Source organism: Phaenicophaeus curvirostris, chromosome Z, assembly GCF_032191515.1.
Source record: "Phaenicophaeus curvirostris isolate KB17595 chromosome Z, BPBGC_Pcur_1.0, whole genome shotgun sequence".
NCBI lineage: Eukaryota > Metazoa > Chordata > Aves > Cuculiformes > Cuculidae > Phaenicophaeus > Phaenicophaeus curvirostris.
The window spans coordinates 1,352,911-1,372,532 of NC_091431.1; the positions used below are offsets into that span (position 1 = coordinate 1,352,911).

General features: G+C 39.8%; 1 protein-coding gene across 1 annotated transcript in view; it reads left to right on the top strand.

Moving 5' to 3' along the window:
- Window positions 1-477: 477 nt before the first annotated feature.
- Window positions 478-19,622, top strand: part of WDR36 (WD repeat domain 36) — a 36,216-nt gene continuing 17,071 nt past the window's right edge. The window contains exons 1-13 of the mRNA XM_069880478.1: window positions 478-654; window positions 2,305-2,332; window positions 5,109-5,209; window positions 5,709-5,826; window positions 6,728-6,860; window positions 8,538-8,592; window positions 9,389-9,521; window positions 11,659-11,834; window positions 12,931-13,051; window positions 15,106-15,171; window positions 16,143-16,226; window positions 17,813-17,967; window positions 18,980-19,094. Of these exons, the coding sequence (XP_069736579.1) occupies window positions 508-654; window positions 2,305-2,332; window positions 5,109-5,209; window positions 5,709-5,826; window positions 6,728-6,860; window positions 8,538-8,592; window positions 9,389-9,521; window positions 11,659-11,834; window positions 12,931-13,051; window positions 15,106-15,171; window positions 16,143-16,226; window positions 17,813-17,967; window positions 18,980-19,094 (1,432 nt within the window). The 5' untranslated portion in view covers window positions 478-507. The remainder of the gene's footprint in view (window positions 655-2,304; window positions 2,333-5,108; window positions 5,210-5,708; window positions 5,827-6,727; window positions 6,861-8,537; window positions 8,593-9,388; window positions 9,522-11,658; window positions 11,835-12,930; window positions 13,052-15,105; window positions 15,172-16,142; window positions 16,227-17,812; window positions 17,968-18,979; window positions 19,095-19,622) is intronic.

The window sequence follows — 19,622 nt, forward strand, 5'->3', positions numbered from 1 at the left end:
ACAAAACCCCCCCCCAAAAAAAAAAACCTAACAACCCCCCCCCAAAAAAAACTAACAAAAAAACCTAACCAAAAAAACCCAAAAAAAACCTAATAAAAAAGTAACAAAAAGAAATTAACAAAAAAACACCCGCAACCTAACAAAAAAACTAACAAAAAAAAGTAACAAAAAAACCAAACACAGACCCCGAAGCAAGCGGCTCCCGGAGCGGGGGGGGCGCAGGGCCCCGCCGCCCGCGCAGCCCGGTGCGTTGTGGAGGGGAAAGGGGATAAAGCCAAAACCAAAAGAATAAAAGGAATAAAAAACCCCGCGGTCGTGGCTGTGGGGAGCGTTTCTCGGGGCCGCGGGGGGCTCGGGGCGGGGGCCGCGGGGCGGGGGGAGCGTTCCGAGCGCGGTACGGTCGGAGCGGAGCGCGCGCGCGCCGGGGGGGCCGCTTTTCGCGTGCGCGCTTCCGGTGGGAAGCTGGGGGGAGGGGGCGCTTCCTGCGCGCGGGCGCGTGCGGCGGAGATGGCGGCGGAGGGCGCGGCGCTGTTCGCCGGGTTCCGCGTGCTCGGCCGGTTCAGCGGGCACGTCCCGCACGCCCTGCGCTACCACGGCCGCCACCGCGAGTTCTACGTGGCCACAGCCGTGGGGCGCAGCGTCCACACCTACAACGTGAGTACTCGGGCTTTTTCCGGGGAGTCGCGGGGAGGTTCGGGCTGGAAGGGACCTCCAGGCCCGTCCGCTTCCCCCCCTGCCGTGCGCAGGGACGCCTGGCGCTGGACCGGGGCGGCCTCGGTGGGATGGGGCAGCCGCGAGTGCTTGGGGCAGCCTGTGCCAGGGCCTCCCCAGCCCCACAACAAAACGTTTCTCCCTAATATCTAGTCTAAATCCCTCATCTTCCAGCTTAAAAGAGTTGTTCATCACTGCAGTCCTATTACAGTCCTATCCCTGCATTCCCTGATGAAGAGCCCCTCTCCATCTTTCCTGTAGACTCACTTAAAGTACTGTAAGGCCACTTTAAGGTCTCCCGCGAGCTTTCTCTTCTCCAGGCTGAACGAGTTCAGCTCTCACAGCCCGGCCTCACATAGAAGGTGCTGTAGCCCTCAGATAATGTTTGTGCACTTCTTTGAAGAGGAGAACGGCTCCTTGTCTTTCCTGTAGGTCCCCTTTAAGTACCGTAAGGTCTACCCTCAGCCTCCTCCTCTCCAGGCATCTTCCCCAGCCTCGCTGGTGTGAGGAGTGCTGGTGGCAAGGAGGGCCATGGAGGCTGCTGCTAAACGTGCCAGGATGACTTTTAGGAGGGAGGCACCTGTGTCAGACCTGGGTGATGTGAGGGAATGATCTCCATCAATTGTGTGCAGCGAGACAAGAGCTGGGACGAAATATGTTTCCCACTTAAAAGCAAATGGGTAAATTTTCCCAAAAATCTTATGCATAGTCTGTTACTTTCCAAGGACTCACTTTAATGTTATTATGAATTTCACAGCAGTCAAAACTCTTGCTAATTTAAAGCTTTGGAGCCATCTGTCTGACCTTGCATTTGAGATAGAGAAAGACTGCAGGCAGAGGTGGTTATAGAAGAGGACACATCTGTTCAGTACAGGTCATACATAACATAAGACGTTATTTCCAAAAGAACAAACAATGCAGTAGTGTCTGGCTAAGCGCTATGGGAAAAAAAAAGACTACACTATCAGAGGGACGTTCTGTCTGTCTTTCAAGAAATACAGTTACTTGAAAGAAAACTCTATGTTAGCTTAAATTAAAATATTCCACTTTTTGTAGTAGTAACTACTTTTTGTATCAGCAGCGTGGAGAGACCGTGGATCTTCCTCTGCCTTGATGGTGGTCTTCTAGTGTTTGTTCCTGCCAGTCTTGTCCACAGACTTTGAATTAAAGTAGTAATGATCATCACTGGGCAAAGATGACTGTAGCGGAAGCTGATTCTGTGTGAACAAAGATAATAGCACTGTGTGGTTGTAGTGGAAATAAAACGGGAGCAGAGATGATGTGAAAACAAAATTGTCCAAGCTCTGCAAGGTGTCTAAACGTGTGCTTGGTTCCCTGTACGTTAAAGTGTATCAAGAAGCCCAACTTGCCGGCTGGTTTTCTTCTGACAAGTATATCGTCTTGCTCCTTTTGTCTTGATAACTGTGGGTTTTCGTATTACTGTTGTAAACTAAGGTAAATAATTTTTCTGTCTTGTCAGGTGCATAAATCCCTTATCTCATCTAGGTTGGTTCCTAGAATTTTGAATTTCTGTTTAGTGCAAATTCATTGCAACGAATCACTAAACATGTCTTTTTAACAATTTCGTTGCAGGTGAAGAAGCTCGGTATTGTTGCTGTGAGTAAGTATGCACAGATTGTCTGTTCCTGGGTTGCCTTTTTTTAAATACAGCTGACATCTGCTCTTGATTATCAAGTCAAAATGGAAAATTAATTATATATGCTAGTATTTACACTGAAATATGTTGAAAGGAGTCTTGGAAATATTGAGTATCAATTCGGAAATAAGACTGCTATTGTGCCTATAACTTTGTTTTCTTAAGGATATACCTTGTCAACTTCCTATTCTTGTCATCTTGTTCTTCTGAGAACACCCCTGAGATTTAAGGAGTGAGCAGTAAATAAAACTGTCCACTCCAGATCTCTTATTTTTAATGATTTTCTGGTTACTAGAAGGCTTTGTTATAGGAGGAAAATACTTACAGGCACAGGGCATGTGTCAGTGGAACTGAAAGGTTTCAGGAGCGTTAAAAACTGGCTGGGTACAAACAGCATGAATCGACAGCTCAACATCCAGTTGGCAGCTGGTAACAAAGCACAGCACTGTAGGTCTCAGCAGCAGGGCCCGTGTTGATCAGCACCTTCCCCAGAAGACTGGGTGGTGAGGCAGCATGCAGTCTTCGTAAAAATTTGCAGACAATACTCTGCTAGGTGGAGCAGCTGGCACCCTGAAGAGCAGAGCTGCAGTCCAGGGAGGTGTTGCGAAACGTTAGGCCTGGGCCAACAGAAACCTTGCCAAGTTCAGCAGGGATAAATGCAGAATTCTGCATTTGGGGCAGAACAAGTTGGAACTGACTGTCTGCACGGCATCCTGCTGAAAAGGAGCTGGGGCTGTGCTGGTGCCAGGTTGAATGTGGACCAACAATACGGTAACTGTAAATAAAGCAAGCCGTGTAGTGAGCTACGTTAGGAACACAGCCAGCAGGTCAGGAAAAGCTGTTATTTTCCTGTACTTTGTGCTGGTGAGGCTACACCTGGACGGCAACACCCCGTTATTGTGTTGTCCCCCTCCTACTGCTCTTCTTTTTTTTTCAGGAAGGATTCTGGGGAATCAGCAAGTGTCAAGGGCCTACAGCACACAGTACAAGCAGAGTCATTGAAATAACTGTGTTTCGTCTAGTGAAGGGCAAAAATAAGGAGAGACCTAGAGGCAGGCTGTTGCCTGAAGAGCAGTTACCAGATGGCAGAGCTGAATTTGTGGTGGTGGTGGTGGAGTAGCAAGGGGCAACAGCCACACATTGCAGCGTGAGGAGGTCACAGTGGAGATTAGGAAAAATGGCCCTGACTACGAGGAAGCATAGTACAGTGTAGAGCTGCAGCAGCCTCCTTCTGCTGAAGTTTTCAAGACAGCTGGACACAGCTGCGGTTAACCTGTCCTAGTACTGGTGGTAGTCCAGCTTTGGGAGGAGCTGGGAGATTGAACTAGATGGCTTCCAAAGGCCCCTTCCAACCTACATTGCGTGATTCAGTGAGGTGCACACTGTTTTGAAAAGTAGTTCTTTTTACTTCAGTATACCACAAAAATAAAGCAAATTATTTTCCACCAACAGAACACCTCTAAACTTGAGAATAAGTAACTGTCACATGACTGGGACTAGATTTAGAACATCAGCGGTAAATAGTTACAGCTGTAAACACATTAAGTAACTTCTGTTTTCAGCTTACAAAATTGTGAAAGCATTGCGTGTTCTGTGAGGTCCTTTTCAGTAGGCTACATCTTACAGACCTAATCATTTAAGTGAAATTGTGATTGAACAAACGAATGATGTGCCCCTCAATGCAATGTTGTTAGTTTGTTGATGTTGTGTGATTGGTGTTCTGAGCTTTATAGTTGGGGTATACCCAAAACTGCCGTGGCCTTAGCAGACTTGCATACAGCTGATGTAGTGCATTTGTAACCTGGTTGTAGGTCTAAGTCGCTTCAGAGGCGCTATGGGAAGATATCTGATGTGTTCAAACAAATAAAACCTCTCATAAAGTGCAGCGTTTTTTATTTTCTTAGTTTAGCTCTTCCTGTTGAAGCTGTGCTGCAGTACGGCAAAGGGCACCTGCTAATAGTTCACAGTACAAAGCGGCACGGTGGGTAAGGCAGTTGTTTGCTCATGCATGTTCGCACTCCCACAGTGACCCATGTTTTTGATTTGTTGTTTCTCTGTACAATTGTTAAGTGCTGTGATTTGCATTTTTATATTTCCTGAGATTGAAAGTGTTTTTCCCTAGAGTATTTTTGTCAATTTTCTACTGTTTGGGACCACAGCAGTAGCTTCTCAATGTAGTCTGGATCTTTGGTGCTTTTACTGTTTGAGCTAGTTAAGTAGCAGATCACACTAGTAGATACTTAGTCTTAGAGCAGCAAATTCCTGGTGTCTTTAGCTGTAGTCAGGAAATGGGTGCAGGAGGGGGTCACTGGCTTACAGATCTGCCGTATGGCTTAACCTAAAATAGGTGTTGCTAATGCTGGGACTTCGATTTATCGTCTTTGTTTGCAGTCCAGTGGGCTGTGGGGCTCTGGCAGTCTGCAGGAGCGTTATGTTGGGATCACTTCTTTATAAGCCCTCACAAAGCTAATTGTGCCTTTACTTACAGCGCTAACTCAGTGATTTATTATCGAGTGCTTTTCAAAAGAACCGCTTTGTGATCTATCAGTCTGATGTTATTTACATTGTTGTGACCAGTGTGATGTTATTTATGCTACTATTTGCATTCATCTGAAATTTGTGCATTTCTCTAAGAATTCAATAGGAGAGTTTTCTTGGTTGATAGCCATAAATTCAGTCAGACTTCTTCTTCTGTTACGACCCTGAAACTTGCTGAATTTTTCTCTCGTTTAATTAACAGGTAATGCTTTGCCACAAGACATTACATGTTTGGCAGCGGACCGTATGTTGATGTTTGCTTCATGCGACAATATTCTCCATGCTTTTGCCAGGAACAAAGAGGTGTCTATTAGTTTACTTATTGCTTGGTAGTACAAAACAGTTGTGTAATGTTTGTTTTCAAGACAGTTACTTTTCTACAAACATCTGTTTCCATGGATGTTCAATACCTTCAGTTCTGAGGAAACAAAAACTGTAGGAAGACAAATAAAAAGCTTTGAATGGAAGAATGTAAGAGAAAATTCTGTAACGGCTGACCTGTGTTTTATGCCTTAATTATAATAATTAGTTACTTAAAGATAAAAAATAACTTGTTAAGTCACATAGAATTAAAGTAGTTAAAATTAAACTAAGTAGCTAAAGGTATTTGGTTAAAATATTTTTGCTAACAGCTTTAAATATCAGAGGAGATGATCAGTCTTCCAGTTAAAGGCATGTGGTGTTTCCGTGTATTTTATTTAAACTTGTTGCTTGCATGTATTAGCTGCCCTTAAGTATTGTGGTAATGTGATATGCTGCCTGAAGAGCTTCTGTTGAAAACATTTCTATTTTGGAATTATAGGTGGTTCATACCTATAAAGGTCACAAGGCAAGGATACACCTTCTGCAGCCTTTTGGTGATCATGTTATCTCTGTGGATGTTGATAATGTTCTCATTGTTTGGGATACACAGTCAGAAGGTGAGAGATGCTTTATTTTTGTTCCTACTTAGTTGGATAGCATTGTTGAGCATTCAGTAATTTTAAAAAAGCAAATTATTTTTTAAAATATGTTGAGGAGTAGTTTATTCTTAAAAAAAGAAAAAAATGCCCTTAAATGATAGTGCTATTTAAATGGTAATCTGAAGTCCTAATCCTGCAGTAATTTGTCATGACTGGATCCTGCAACACATGCAGAGACAATAAGGTTCCATATAGGGTTAAAGAGACGTGCTTATACAGAAATTGTAGTTAGTGTTCCATTTTCCAGTAAACTCTGTGGTACAGCAGCATTGGCACCATGTCTGAAATCCTGTAGTTCCATGATGTTTACCAGTCTGGGTAAGGCTGAATTCTTACAAATAATCTTTAGATTGTGTCAGTATTTTCTTATGCCGTTGTAAAGTGTCTTCTGAAATCTTGCTTCTGTGCCCTGAGTTGTTTTCTTCAGAAGGCATTCTTATTGGTGTGTCCAGTGCCATTCCCCGGGTGCCAGGTCTCAAAAGTGGCTGCAGACCTGCTTTAGAGATTTGAAGTTGTTGTAACAAACAGAAGGTGTGCTAATCAGATGAGTGTTTTGCTCAAGCAGGAACAGGAATCCTTCAGAGAGATATAAATCACTACAGTTTTGCCAGAATTGCTGTGCTAGGTAGGCTTATAGGGAAAAAAATACACCTTCAAGCCAAAAGATGTTATAACATAAACAAGTTTAGCCTGACCTGTGTCCTATTACGTGTTAGCTAATCTTTTAATGCAAGAAACACCATTTACTGGGTTTTTAGAGAGTAGACATCAGTTCTGCCTTTGAATTTGCCGAAGGATGACAGGCATGGAGTTTTCTAGGGGTAGCCACATGAAACATTGTTTGTTACTTTTTTTGCAGAGGAATATCTTCAAGTGGAGTTTGATAAAGCCACTTTTGCAGTTTCTGCAGTTCTGCATCCCAGCACGTATTTGAATAAAATTCTCCTGGGGAGTGAACAAGGAAGCTTGCAGCTATGGAATATAAGATCAAAGTAAGATTGTTAATAATTTGGACATGTTTCATACTCCCAAGTGGTTTGATAAGCAATAAATAATGCTTTCAAGTACAGTAGGTTTTGAACGTGGAATCTTTTACTAAGCCGTCTGGCACAAGTTTTCAGTTGGTTGATCTCCAGGAACAAAGAAGGCTGCTGCTCCCAGAATGCGGATGCCTTTCAAGTTGGGTGTTGTTTACTCTCCCTGTGAAATGCCAAGGATTGTTCCGATTTGTTTTAATTACATTTTTCTCTTATTTCTTGGAATCACATATCTTTTCCATGAAAATAATTAGAATAATATTAAGTGTTTGTTGAGGCCTTCTGCCTCCCTTCTTCCAAGTTGAATTTTTTGGTTGTTGTGGGTCTAAGGAAGTGCTGACAGGTACTGTGGAGGTAATTATTAGTATTTAATCGTTGTACTCAAGTAAGAGATGTGTAGACATGTAGTTGTCTCTGAGCAGTAAAGCACCATCCCTAATGGCAGTATGCTGTGCCTACCATGACCAGCTGCTTTTCTAACTTATAAACTGATAGCTACAGTGAACTTCCTTATGTGTTGATGTACATACTGCAAATAGGTGTTAACTCGGCTTGCATAGTTCAGTGTTTTATCCTCACAATTATTGTATACTTTTAGTGATACTACTGCTAATTCTTTGTTTCATGTTATAATGTTTTGGAGGTGCTGTATTTGCTATATAAATCAGGAAAACAGAAATAACCCCAAAATACAGAGAAGTAGATGTCTCTACTCATAATACCCTTATGTCTCCTCAGTGCCTGTCATAGCATGTGAGATGCAGTGTCCTAGATGATGAAAAATCTTCCTTAGATGGCTTAGTTTCCCATTTAATTGCGTAAAAACTTCTGGGACTGTTACTGCTCTTTTAGCGGTGTTGCTGGGTTAAGCAGTATCTAGTTTTGACTATTTGTTGCCTACCTAGATTATTTTGTATATAGGTGTGGGCACAGTTAGACAAAGAATTAAATCAGAAGGACTCAGAGCAAAGTGTGCTGGTCTCTGGCAAGAAGGGGAAGTGAGTGGTGGTAACACACATGCTTGCTAGCGGTCCTTTAAGTGTAACTTATATCTAAGGTGATAGATCAGTTTTCTAATCATGTCCAGTCTTAAATACCGTCTTTATAATTTCACCCTTAAATAAGTACTGCATGACTGCCTTGTCAGTGAACTGACCTGGTTCAGTTCTTGGCTCTTTGTTGCCATTTACGAAAGAAAGATGATGTGGTGTGCTTGTAATATCAATTATTGTCTTCATTTAGGGAAGCTGCTAATGAAGATTTAGTTTTTATTTGAAGTTGGATCAAGACTGGCTTTTAAAGTCAGTGTTAAGAAGCCTGGAGAGGTGTATTGCAGAGCAGAATTGCATGGAGAGCAGCTGGCATAGAAGGGGTCTTATTCCTGTTCACGTTATGTAATTAGGTCACCTTTTTATTAGTAGTGCATGACAGTAACTTTTTCGATGAAAGTCAACTAAGTTTTGTTCTTAACCTTACTTATTAGCATCGCAGTGGGTTTTTTTCCTTTTAACTGATTACAAGGACAGAAAGCTGACTTAACTTTTCTGTGTAGGTGCCTGTAGAGCATCCATTTTTTTAGTGGAAAATCCCTGAGGTTAATAGATTAATGGTTTTTGTTTGTTTGTTTTCCAGCAAACTCTTATACTCGTTTCCAGGATGGCACTCAGCAGTCACTACGCTTGAACAAGTTAGTATTTTTGGTATCTTATTTTCTTGCGTAACTGGTCAAAATATCATTGTTTAGAATTACAGCAATAAAGATGACTTGTATTTTCCCAGGTAATTTTCATAACCATTAATAAGTTTTAGACATTGAGGAGAGATGGACTTGAAGGCTTACTGTCTGCTGTTCCTCTAGCCCTTGTTCTGTTGGTTTTAGTGTCTTAGCTATTTTGTGTTTGTCACATCTATATTCTTTGTTCATTGAATGATGTCATGAATTCACAGAAGCAGCTTGTTTGCAAGAGGCATGTATATTATGTAAATTCCATTATTCTGGAAACATTTCGCTAAATTTATTTTGCCTTGGAGGTTAATTAAATGTAGATTTTTCTGATTTAAGAAGAGATTTTATATTTGTGTTTGCTGTATTTTTGTACTCATTGGTAGCATTGATGACAGCTTTGAAAGTGCAGGTGTTCTGGATAAAACTTAAAAATATGTTGAGGTGCAGCAGTTGTGTACCACAACTACTGAAAACACAGTGAGATGTTTTTTAAAGGAGTTCCAGTTTCTGGAACCAAAATTGTTTCATTCAGTAGACACTAAACACAGACTCCTGCATCTCTCATTCTTTATTTAGATTTTCAGATGCTCAGTTGTGTTATAAGCTATTACAGGAAGAAGATCTCATGCAAGATGACTTATATGTTTCTTACTATCTGTCCTGGTCATAGATACCTTGTCTTGTACGTATTTGTGTTAGTAGTGTAGCAATAAATAAGCTTTTCCTTGATTTCAGTAGCTGTTCATTTTTCTTACAGGCTCCAGCAGTGGATGTTGTTGCAGTTGGCCTTGTATCAGGTCACATCGTTATACATAATATTAAGTTTGACGAAACTCTAATGAAATTTCAACAAGACTGGGGTCCCATCACAGCAATATCTTTTCGTACAGGTAAGTATTAGCTTTTTTATTGGAAGTGTGTAAAACATTGTTAAAACTGAAGTGGAAGGTAGGAAAATATATTTTGATAAAGTGTTTCAAAGTCAAAATTTGGGCTGAGTTTTAGTTTTTGAAGGCTGCAGGTAATCTAGAAAAGTTGTCAATAAATAAGGGAGATAGTGCATCTTCATCATACTCGCTGTTTTATGGCACTTTCTTGTGTGCTGACAGGAAGGTGTGACATCCATTTTTCAAAGAAAAGAAAGGCAGTTTATGTTTACAATGTGCCAAGAGCTAACAAAGTACACAGTTATCAGAACTAGTGCAGATTAATGAGTACACTCTAGGTCAGTATCCAAAACTGTGTCTCAGTAGTATCTTCTCCCTCCAAACCAAAGTTAGAATGCTAATAGTTAGGTGACTACTGAATGGATATTGCTAGGGAACATTATTTGTATTCACAGTTTTGTCTAACCAGCATGTGCTAATTATTATAGCTAGTTAGCTTAATGTTGATCCTACCTACAGAGCTATTGATACTGAATCTAATTTCTCATTTGAATAGGCAAATTTCAAAGTATTAACAGAATCATAAAATGGTTTGGGGACCTTAAAGCCCATCCATTTCCAACCTCCCTGATATGCGCAGGGCCACCTCCCACTAGATCAGGCTGCTCAAAGCCCCATCCAGCCTGGCCTTAAACACAGGGAGGGTGCATCCACAACTTCCCTGGGCAGCCTGTGCCAGTGGCTCACCGCCCTCATTGTGAAGAAGTTCTTCCTAATGTCCAATCTAAATCTTCCCCCTTCCAGTTTAAAGCCGTCCCCCTCATCCTGTCACTTCATGCCCTTGTAAAAAGTCCATCCTCAGCTTTCTTGTAGCCCCTTCAGGTACTAGAATGCTGATGTAAGGTCTCTCCAGAGCCTTCTTTTGTCCAGGCTGAACAACCCCGACTCTCTCAGCCTGTCCTTGTAGCAGAGGTTCTTCAGCCCTCTGACCATCTTCATGACCCTCCTCTGGACCTATTCTAACAGTTCGATATCCTTATGTTGGGGATTCCAGAACTGGACACATTACTCTAGAATGTGTGTACTCCAGTGTACAGATTGATGCAGATGTTGTTGAGGAAGAATGCTGCTGGGAAGACTTTTGATACGTGGAGGGTGTGCTTTTTGTGTCAGCTGTTTAACTCAGAATGTTATTAAAGTTAAATAACTTCCATTGTCTGCTTGAACACATGGCTTTCAGATGTTCCATAACATCTCCCTCTTCCTGTCTTTATAGTTAGGAGAATGAGTGTAAATATAATGTGGTTGTTTTCAACTCCTGTGCTCATTTTAGTCTTCGAATGAAGTGCTCTTCATTTAAATTAAAGTAACTTAGCAAATTTCCATATCTGTGAAGCTTTACTGAAAAAGAAAACCGTAGGCCTGTCTTGTTTAATTATCTATGATGTGTGCATTTGCAAATACGAAACTGGATTTTTCTTTATTTTGGAGCAAAAAGATTAGTTACGAAATATGCCAGATATTTGCCGGAATTTTATCTGGATATTATAACTTTTCAAACTTACTTGAATATTTGTACTGTGTTTTGAGAAGCTGGCGTCGTCTAACATAGCTCCTTAATAGCAGGCAGGATAGAGCAAATAGAACAAAATAGAAATTGCATGAATTGAGATTTTAATTATTGCTTGGAATGATTGAATAAACATTTAATCAACTTCTGGAATTTTTGCAAACCATTGAGCCAAAAACTTAAGAGGATTTAAAAATGTACTGGTAAAGTAGTGGTGCTGCAGTAGCTCACACATCCTGAAGGGTCAAGGCTAAGAAGTTTTGGGTATAGGGTAGCTTTTGAAAACTGCCACTTGCGCTTTCAAGGAAAGCCTTCAGTGTCAGGTACTGGATTTAGATATATTTGTTATGTGATATGAAAAAAATCCTGGTTTTATTATCAGTGAACTTTGTTTCTTTTGTGTTTGAAATACTAGAAATTTCAGTTAAAACGTATCTTGAATTTAGTTTTTTTTGTTGTGATTGTAGCCTTTTCTTCATCAGTTTTAAACTGTGAGAAGTTAAAAAGGATGAGTGGAATGTTAACAAGGAAACCTTTTCAGCTTTTTGGGTTTTGATTTTTTTTGAGCAGATGGACACGCAGTAATGGCAGCCGGTAGCCCAATTGGACATATCGCTTTGTGGGATCTAGAAGAGAAGAAACTAATGTGTCAGATGCAAGACGCCCATTCCACAGCAATAGCTGGTATGTCATTCGTGCCTGGAGAGCCACTTCTTATTACCAATGGTGCTGATAATGCTGTACGGGTAAGTTAAAGTAACTGCTGCTATCTGCAGTTTGGTCCTTTTTCTTTTTTTTCTTTCTTATAGTCGTCCAAAGTATAAATATTTTGTTTGGATTGAAGTACCAGTTCTCAAATGACACAAATGCAGCAAAAGTCAAGTTACTGAAGTTGCTGGCTATCACTTGATCTTAAGTGGGGCAGGTTAACAATTTGGTACCATGATGTCATTGCTTCATATATTGCTTATAGATAGCTTTGAAGAACAAAGCTTTGGATCCACTGTTCTAGAACCTGACTTTATACCCTGATGCATCTTAAGTCTTGATCTGTTTTTATATTGTTCTGGGTCATGAGTAGTTGCTTTTTCTAGACTCATAGAATGGTTTTGGCTGGAGGAGACCTTAAAGCCCATCCAGTTCCAACACACCTGCCATGGGCAGGGACACCTCCCACCATGCCGGGCTGCTCAATGCCCCATCCAGCCTGGCCCTAAACTCTTCCAGGGAGGGGTATCCGCAACTTCCATGGGCAACCTGGGCTAGTGGTTCGCCACCCTAATCATGAAGAATTTCTTCTTAATGTGTAGTCTAAATCTTCTCCCTTCCAATTTAAAGCTATTCCCCCTCATCCTGTCACTCCATGCCTTTGTAAAAAGTCCTTCCCCAGCTTTCTTGCAATCCCCTTCAGGTACTGGAAAGTCGCTCTACGGTCTCCCTGGAGCCTTCTGCTCTCCAGGCTGAGCAACCCCAACTCTCAGCCTTTCCTCACAGCAGAGGTGCTCCAGCCCTCTGATCATCTTTGCAGCCCTCCTCTGGACCCATTCCAAGGGTTCCATATCCTTCTTATGTTGGGGATTCCAGAACTGTACACAAGACTCTAGTTGCTTGTGCTGCCTGTCTTGTTGTGCCATTATCCTTTGGTAGAAGTACAAAATGAACAACAGGAAACAAGCAGCTGCTGTGACAGAAACTTACAGAGTTTTAGGATCAAGGATGAACATGAATATATGATGTTCGCTGCGCCAGTTCCCAGTCAAATCTGTTCTGCTGCCAAGAGGCATAACTATTGGCAGGACTATGTTTATCAGCGTGGTTTTTCTGCTTTTTTGGGGGAGGCAGGTGTGGATATTTGATGGACCTGGTGGTACAGGACGTGTATTGAGAAGCCGAATGGGACATAGTGCACCACCAACAAAAATCAGATACCATGGGCAAAATGGAGAGCAAATTCTTAGTGCAGGTATGAATTCTCACTCTTCAGTCTAATTTTCTCCTAAAGGATAAGGAAAAAGTGCAGAGCTAAGTGTTTATTAATGTATATGTATTTATGAAACATAGTGAGTGATAAGTGTAGACTCTGTAATTTATTACTGTATCAAACTGTCTCACAGTTGCCATAGGGGAATACATGGGTAGGATGTAAAGTAGTTACAAGCAGAAGAGCTTAGGACCTGCTTTTGTCATTTGTATTTATGTGTTTGATGAATATAAATTGTTTCATTATCTCCTAAGGAATTGTCAGCTGATCAAAATGAAAACTTTTAACAGCTAGGGAAATTCTGTTGTAATGGGGAAAATACGCAGCATAATGCATTTAGTGACTTTGAGGAGCCACTCTACTTTTCCCACCAGTATGAGGAAGTTCTGTGGGTTGCAGTGTCTTTGTAATTTGTTACAGCACAATTGTCTGTTTTATATATTCCCAAGGTTGCTTGTTACTAAGATATTAATTCAAAAGTGTAAAAATGCATTAGTGACTACACTTCCTTAGAAACTAGCGTATTTAAAAATCTATAAATAGACCCCTTAGGAAATAAAGTACTAGGTTAGACTGTTTTGTGGCCTGGAATGCTTCAGTAATGGAGTAATAGAGACTCTTCACCTAATCTTTAATTACTCTGAAGTCGTGAAATTGTCTACATGGGCAACATTCGAAAACTTTGTTCTACATTTTGATGAATGTTACAGCTAACGCGGTAGAGGTATAGACTGTGTTGAAACCACCTCACTAGAATCTCTTGCTGGTCATCCAGCTAGTAACTTGGATTCAAGTGCCTAGTTACTTGACAGTGCAGCTCATACCAGACGAACCACAGTAACAATCCAGACATGCTTAGCAAATCCTCATATTTGCTTTTGCAGTTTGCTGCTTGCTAACTGTACATATGGAGAGGGCACAGAAGCAACCACTAATGTGAAAAAAGGGCCTCAAGCTTTGAGACAGGATGTTTCTGCAGTGTAAAGAGACTGTCTCTGCATTCCTTTCTGAGCCTCTTCAAAAGAAATTAAGCAGCAATGATATGGAGTGCCTTTTAAATGGTACTTAGAACAGGCATTTCCACAAATTAACTTCGTAAAATTTCACCAGTGTCACTGACTTCCATCCTTCTTAATGTTTCTCCTAGTTCCCAATTTATATATCCTGCCTTACATTGCTTTCATAAGAGCAAGGAAAGGTTGCTTGAATAATGTAATTATTCCATTGTTTTTCAGATTCTTTAAATTGACTTTGACTAATTTTCTGTTTTCTTTACTTGTTTAGCCTAGTAAAAATGTTTTGTGATTCCTCTGTTTTTTTATAAAATCATCTCAGCGCCTTTCATTTTGCATGCATTGTGTGATTTCATTTTCTGTTAGTTTCTGGTTCTGCCGTGTGAATGTTTACACCACAAAGTGGCTCTCTTTGCTGGTTTCAAGTTTGAGACTTATGTCTCTCTATTAAATTAAATTCCTATCGCTTCTGTGAACATTGGTCACTGGCTAGAGGAGAGAAGTCCCATTAATGTCCTGGTGGACAACTTGGCTTTTACCATTTTTGTTTGGGTTAGTTTACTGACTAACCTGGGTGTACTTATTAATCAGGTAAAGCACGTGTTGGTTAATCAGAGGATAATGAAAGAGATATTGTAGTTAGTGAGGGAGTATATAGGGTTATAAAAAAAGCTTTGGAAATACTGTGGATGTATGTGAGAGATGTAACAGTTTATCTAAGGTTTTAATCGTGGAAAGTGGGAACAGCTAGATACTGTAGTAGAGAAAGGAGGTGGTTCAGAGAAATTGAGAATATATCCGTAAAAGAGGTGTCATTCCGGTTGTGTGGCGGGCAGTGTAGTAAGAATAGAATGTAGGCCACAGAATATTAGGCTCCATTAGTTGTTTATAGTGTATGTGCTTCACTATGGTGTTTGAGGTTTCTTAGTGCTTGTTTTCTGCTTTTCTTGCTTAGATAGCTTATGAGAAGAACAGAAAGTTGTTTTTTTTTCTCTTCACCACTCTCTGCTAATGTTTTATCAGGTCAAGATGGAACATTGCAGTCTTTTTCAACAGTGCATGACAAGTTCAATAAAAGTTTAGGACGTGGTAAGTATTTCAGTGAAAGTACAAATATTGGTTAAAAAAAGATCTGAAAAGTGTTTATGTGAATGGGGACTGAAACATTAGGTAGGCCTTACTTTCACTTCAACTGTGGTATGAAAACTGTTCTCCTCAGTTGTTCTGCCACCTCAGTCCTTCCTGATGTATCTAAAATGTACTCTCAGATTTGTTTTTACACCAAGAAAAGTAACTTTGGTAATTTGGCAGTGTATGTTGTCACTGTGGGAAACATTTGGTGTGGTTTTTTTATTAAAAATGTGTTAAGCTGAGTCTGAAATTTCAGCACGCATAACTACAACTTTTCACCCCCTTCTTCTTCTATTCAGTTGGCTATGCTATTGGTTAATTCTTATTTCTTGACTTTAGTTCCCTTGATTTAATGTAGAGTTTAATTTAATAAATGTCTTCCACATGGTTAAGGCACACTGTCTTGTACAGTTCAGATAGCAAGGCTCAGAAAGACTAAAATAATTCCTAAGTGCCCATCTGTATATATTGGTGTATTTGTATTTAGATAGATTTGAATAGACAGATATAGATTAATTCATTGTATACAACTATTTGGCATAAATTTGAGATTCCTAACTCTTTGGTCGTTGAAAGGGCTGGATGTTACATATTGCTTTATATAGTCATGTCTGTATGACCGTGATTTTAGCTGTGATGAGGGGACCTCTGCCTCAGGTTGTCAGCGCAAACTCCTGGAATGACTGAGTTGAGTAGTACATCTGTGAATGTAATAGGCTATTGATTTGCTTGGCATCACCTCAGTTTTGACAGAAACTGTATTATGTTCTTAGCTTTTAAACCCTTGGTAACAGCAGTGCTGTGTTAATGTAAGCCAGTTTTTTTCTGAGTTTCTTAGGAACTTTACATTTAGTAAGCAGTCATTTTTATTTAAAACCGTTGTTCTCAGATTTATCCATGAGACTGAGACACATTTTGTTTTTTTTAAGGTTCAATTAACAAAAAGAAGTCAAAAAAGAAAGGTCTTAAGCTTGATACGATGGCATTACCACCAATTACACACTTTGCTTCAGGTGAGTAGTCTTTGAGATATGTTATAGAGCTCATCGTGTCTTCATTTTGTCTTCTGACCCTCAAGAAATGACTGTTTTGAAAAGTTGTGCTCTATCAAGATTAGATTATGTAAAAAATGACATTTGACTTGGTAAACTTTTCTGTTATTTCAAAAAAGAGGATTTTACTTCAAACATCTGTGTTTAATTGCCTCTTGGCTTGAAAATTTGAAGCATGGGAGCTAGGATCTTCTGGTGTACATATTATTCCAAGCCTGAGAACCAGCAGTTAGGGGAGATGAAGAACTTTGTCAGCTGAGGAAATTCTAGTTATAGTGGTTGATTTTGATTCCCTGGTTCCTTTGAGTCACAACTCAAAATCAAATTTCAGTTTCTCAGTTAATTTGTAATTCAGTATGCAAATAGTGAACCTGACTTTTTGAAGTGGAATTGCAATTATTTTGCTTCACCAGAATGTGTTTCTTTGAATTAATGACCTCCTTTTTAGGTTTGAAGTTTTTGTCTAGAGTGCAGCTATTCTTTTGTCTTCTGAGGATGGTTGACAGTTTCACATGTTGAAAGACTTGGCTTTACTGTTTTGTGTAGCTGTTCGAGTACACTTTCTTTACATCTGCAGACTGCTGTGATATAGACTGTATATTTAAGTAGTTGTAAATATGTATGTGTGTATATATATATATATATGCACTTTTAAATTTAATATTAGACCTGCCTGATTGATTGGAGGTAGTGGAAGATTTAAGTGTGTTTGAAGACATGAGGTAATATTTATGTAAGTACATTTTAATTAGAGTTGTTTCTTTTTTGCTATATTGTTTTTATTTGGTGAAGTGAACCATAGAATCATAGAATAATCGGGTTGGAAGAGACCCACTGGATCATCGAATCCAACCATTCCCATCAATCACTAACCCATGTCCCTCAGCACCTCGTCCACCCGTCCCTTAAACCCCTCCAGGGAAGGGGACTCAACCACCTCCCTGGGCAGCCTCTGCCAGTGCCCAGTGACCCCTAGTTGTTTATTCTATATTGAAGTTCTATAAGTATCCAATTTCAAGCTCTTAATTTTTCTTAATACATAAATTCCAGGGTAAAAAAAGCAAACTTCCTCATTATTTAGATCCCTACATATCATATTTGACTACAAAGTTTGAATACTGAGCTTTTGGTGAGCTGCTTTCTTGCAAATGCAGAAAAGTCTTTTGCTCTGTGTAGTGTCCTTAGCTCTTAAACTCTGCCTTAAGTTGTTAATCATGTGGCTTCTGCCAGTTCAGCAGGAAGTGTGTGCATGTTGAGTAGTTCAAGCTGTTTGAGTTTAAATATGGCTTTAAAGCTGCATAGACTCAAATACATAAAGAGATGAAACACAGCATACCAAAAAAAGTGCTTGTGGTTTTGCTGACGTTTTAGTTAGGCTATCATATGTACAACAGTTTGACAGATGTTTTTTTCTGAATGTTAGCCTTTTGACTGAATGTGAACTGTTCTGCCTAAAGGTATTTCAGAGCACTCTTTCTTATGGTATCAGAAGACCTTGTTTGAATTTAAAATGATTGTTCCTAAAAGGAGTATGTGTTGCATTGCAGAAGTGGCACATCAGAGTGACTGGGATGGTATTATCGCCTGCCATCAAGGATACATAACCTGTACAACCTGGAACTATCAGAAAACTTCTATGGGAGTTCATAAACTGAAGCCAGAAGAATTTAGCAAACACAAACCTATTGACATATATGCAACAGTAAGCTTATTTAGTATAACGTTTCCTAAGCATTACAGTATATGCTACTCGATTTTTGTTTGTACAGAAGCAATTTTTAGCATGAATTGGATAGCTGTTTGGTGTTTACCATTAATGTCTCACAGTGTTACAGAGTTGACTATATGCCTGTAATGATAAACTTGCTCTGTGAATGCAAATTGCTGATGATAGATATTTTTGGCAGTATGGAAAACTTTATTTCCAAATTGCAGATACAATATTCCCCTTAAAACACGCTGGACACAATGAAAGTCAAACACTTAATCAAAGATTACTGACGCTTACAAGCTTGCAAGATACATAGTTACTGTGACATACCTCATGTTCTAGGTGTTTGTACTACTACTGTACCTTGTGCTAAATTGTTTTTCTGATCTTACACTTAATAGTTAAGTGGTAGATAAGATCAGTTCACTTGCAAGTACCTGATTTTCTTGGAACTACTAGATTCTTTGGACTGTATCTTTCTAAAGATATTTAGAGCATTGTTTCTTTGTTTCTTACTATTTCAACTTAGACTGTTTGGGCTACCATTGACAATGTAATACGGGCGTTGAAAGAGGCATTCAGTCAGCGTGCTTGGACTTTATCTTAGAGGTTGAATTTGTGGATGTCTGGATCAAAGTTAGTTGTTTACGTTACAGTGTTGGTATTATTAGCTAAGATATCTGATAAATGCCACTAAGTCAGTATTTCATCATCATTCACAAACATGCACAACTGTATTTTCACTGTTGCCTTGTTGACTATTTGGTTATTTTAAAAGCTCCTCTGTCTACTTTTTTTTGAGATGCGATCTGTTGTTTGCTCTGTGCAAACAACCTTTAAAAAATACCTCTGTGCAAAAAGACCTTGAAGAAGTCTTAATAAAAACATATTAGTATATTATATTCCTGATATGTTATGTGGTTTCTAAGAACTTTACTAATTGGATACACACTTAAAGAATTGTTTTCATAAGTGGTTTGTTGTTCTTTTTTCCCCTTGAAAGGCAGTTGACATTACCTCATGTGGGAACTTTGCTGTGATTGGACTGTCAACTGGGCACGTCGATGTGTATAACATGCAGTCTGGCATTCACAGAGGGCGTTACGGCAAAGAAAGAGGTAAATATTTCTATGTTTTTTAATTATTGACCCTCAGCAAAATAGCAACAACCTGGTGTTCTGTCATCTTGGAAATTTACCAAAACTTCTGAGTTGAATTGGGGAATCTTTGCAATTTCAATAATTACCTTGTACTGTTCTGCCTTGCACTGTAACCAGAAGTAATTTGGAATGAACCCTGAACCACAGGATCCCTGCTAGTTTTAACAGCTCTGATGTTAGCATTTGTTTGGTTTTAATTAACACAAAATTGTCAGTTACCAAATTGGTTAGTGCTAAAATGAAATCCTCTGGCCTCAGTTCATTTTGAGATAATCACGTTTCCAGTACTTGGCTTCTTGTTACAGAAATCTATTGGGGAGATAAATCTTCCCATCTGTTTTGTGCTCTCTACTTAAAAGTGAACGAATCATTTGCATGCGTGGAAAACTGAAATCCTAAGCAAGTCCAGTTTTTTGCATATGCCATTCTTTTCGATTACACAGCTGCAAACTTAGGACTTAATGTAAATGGCAATGTTCACACTTC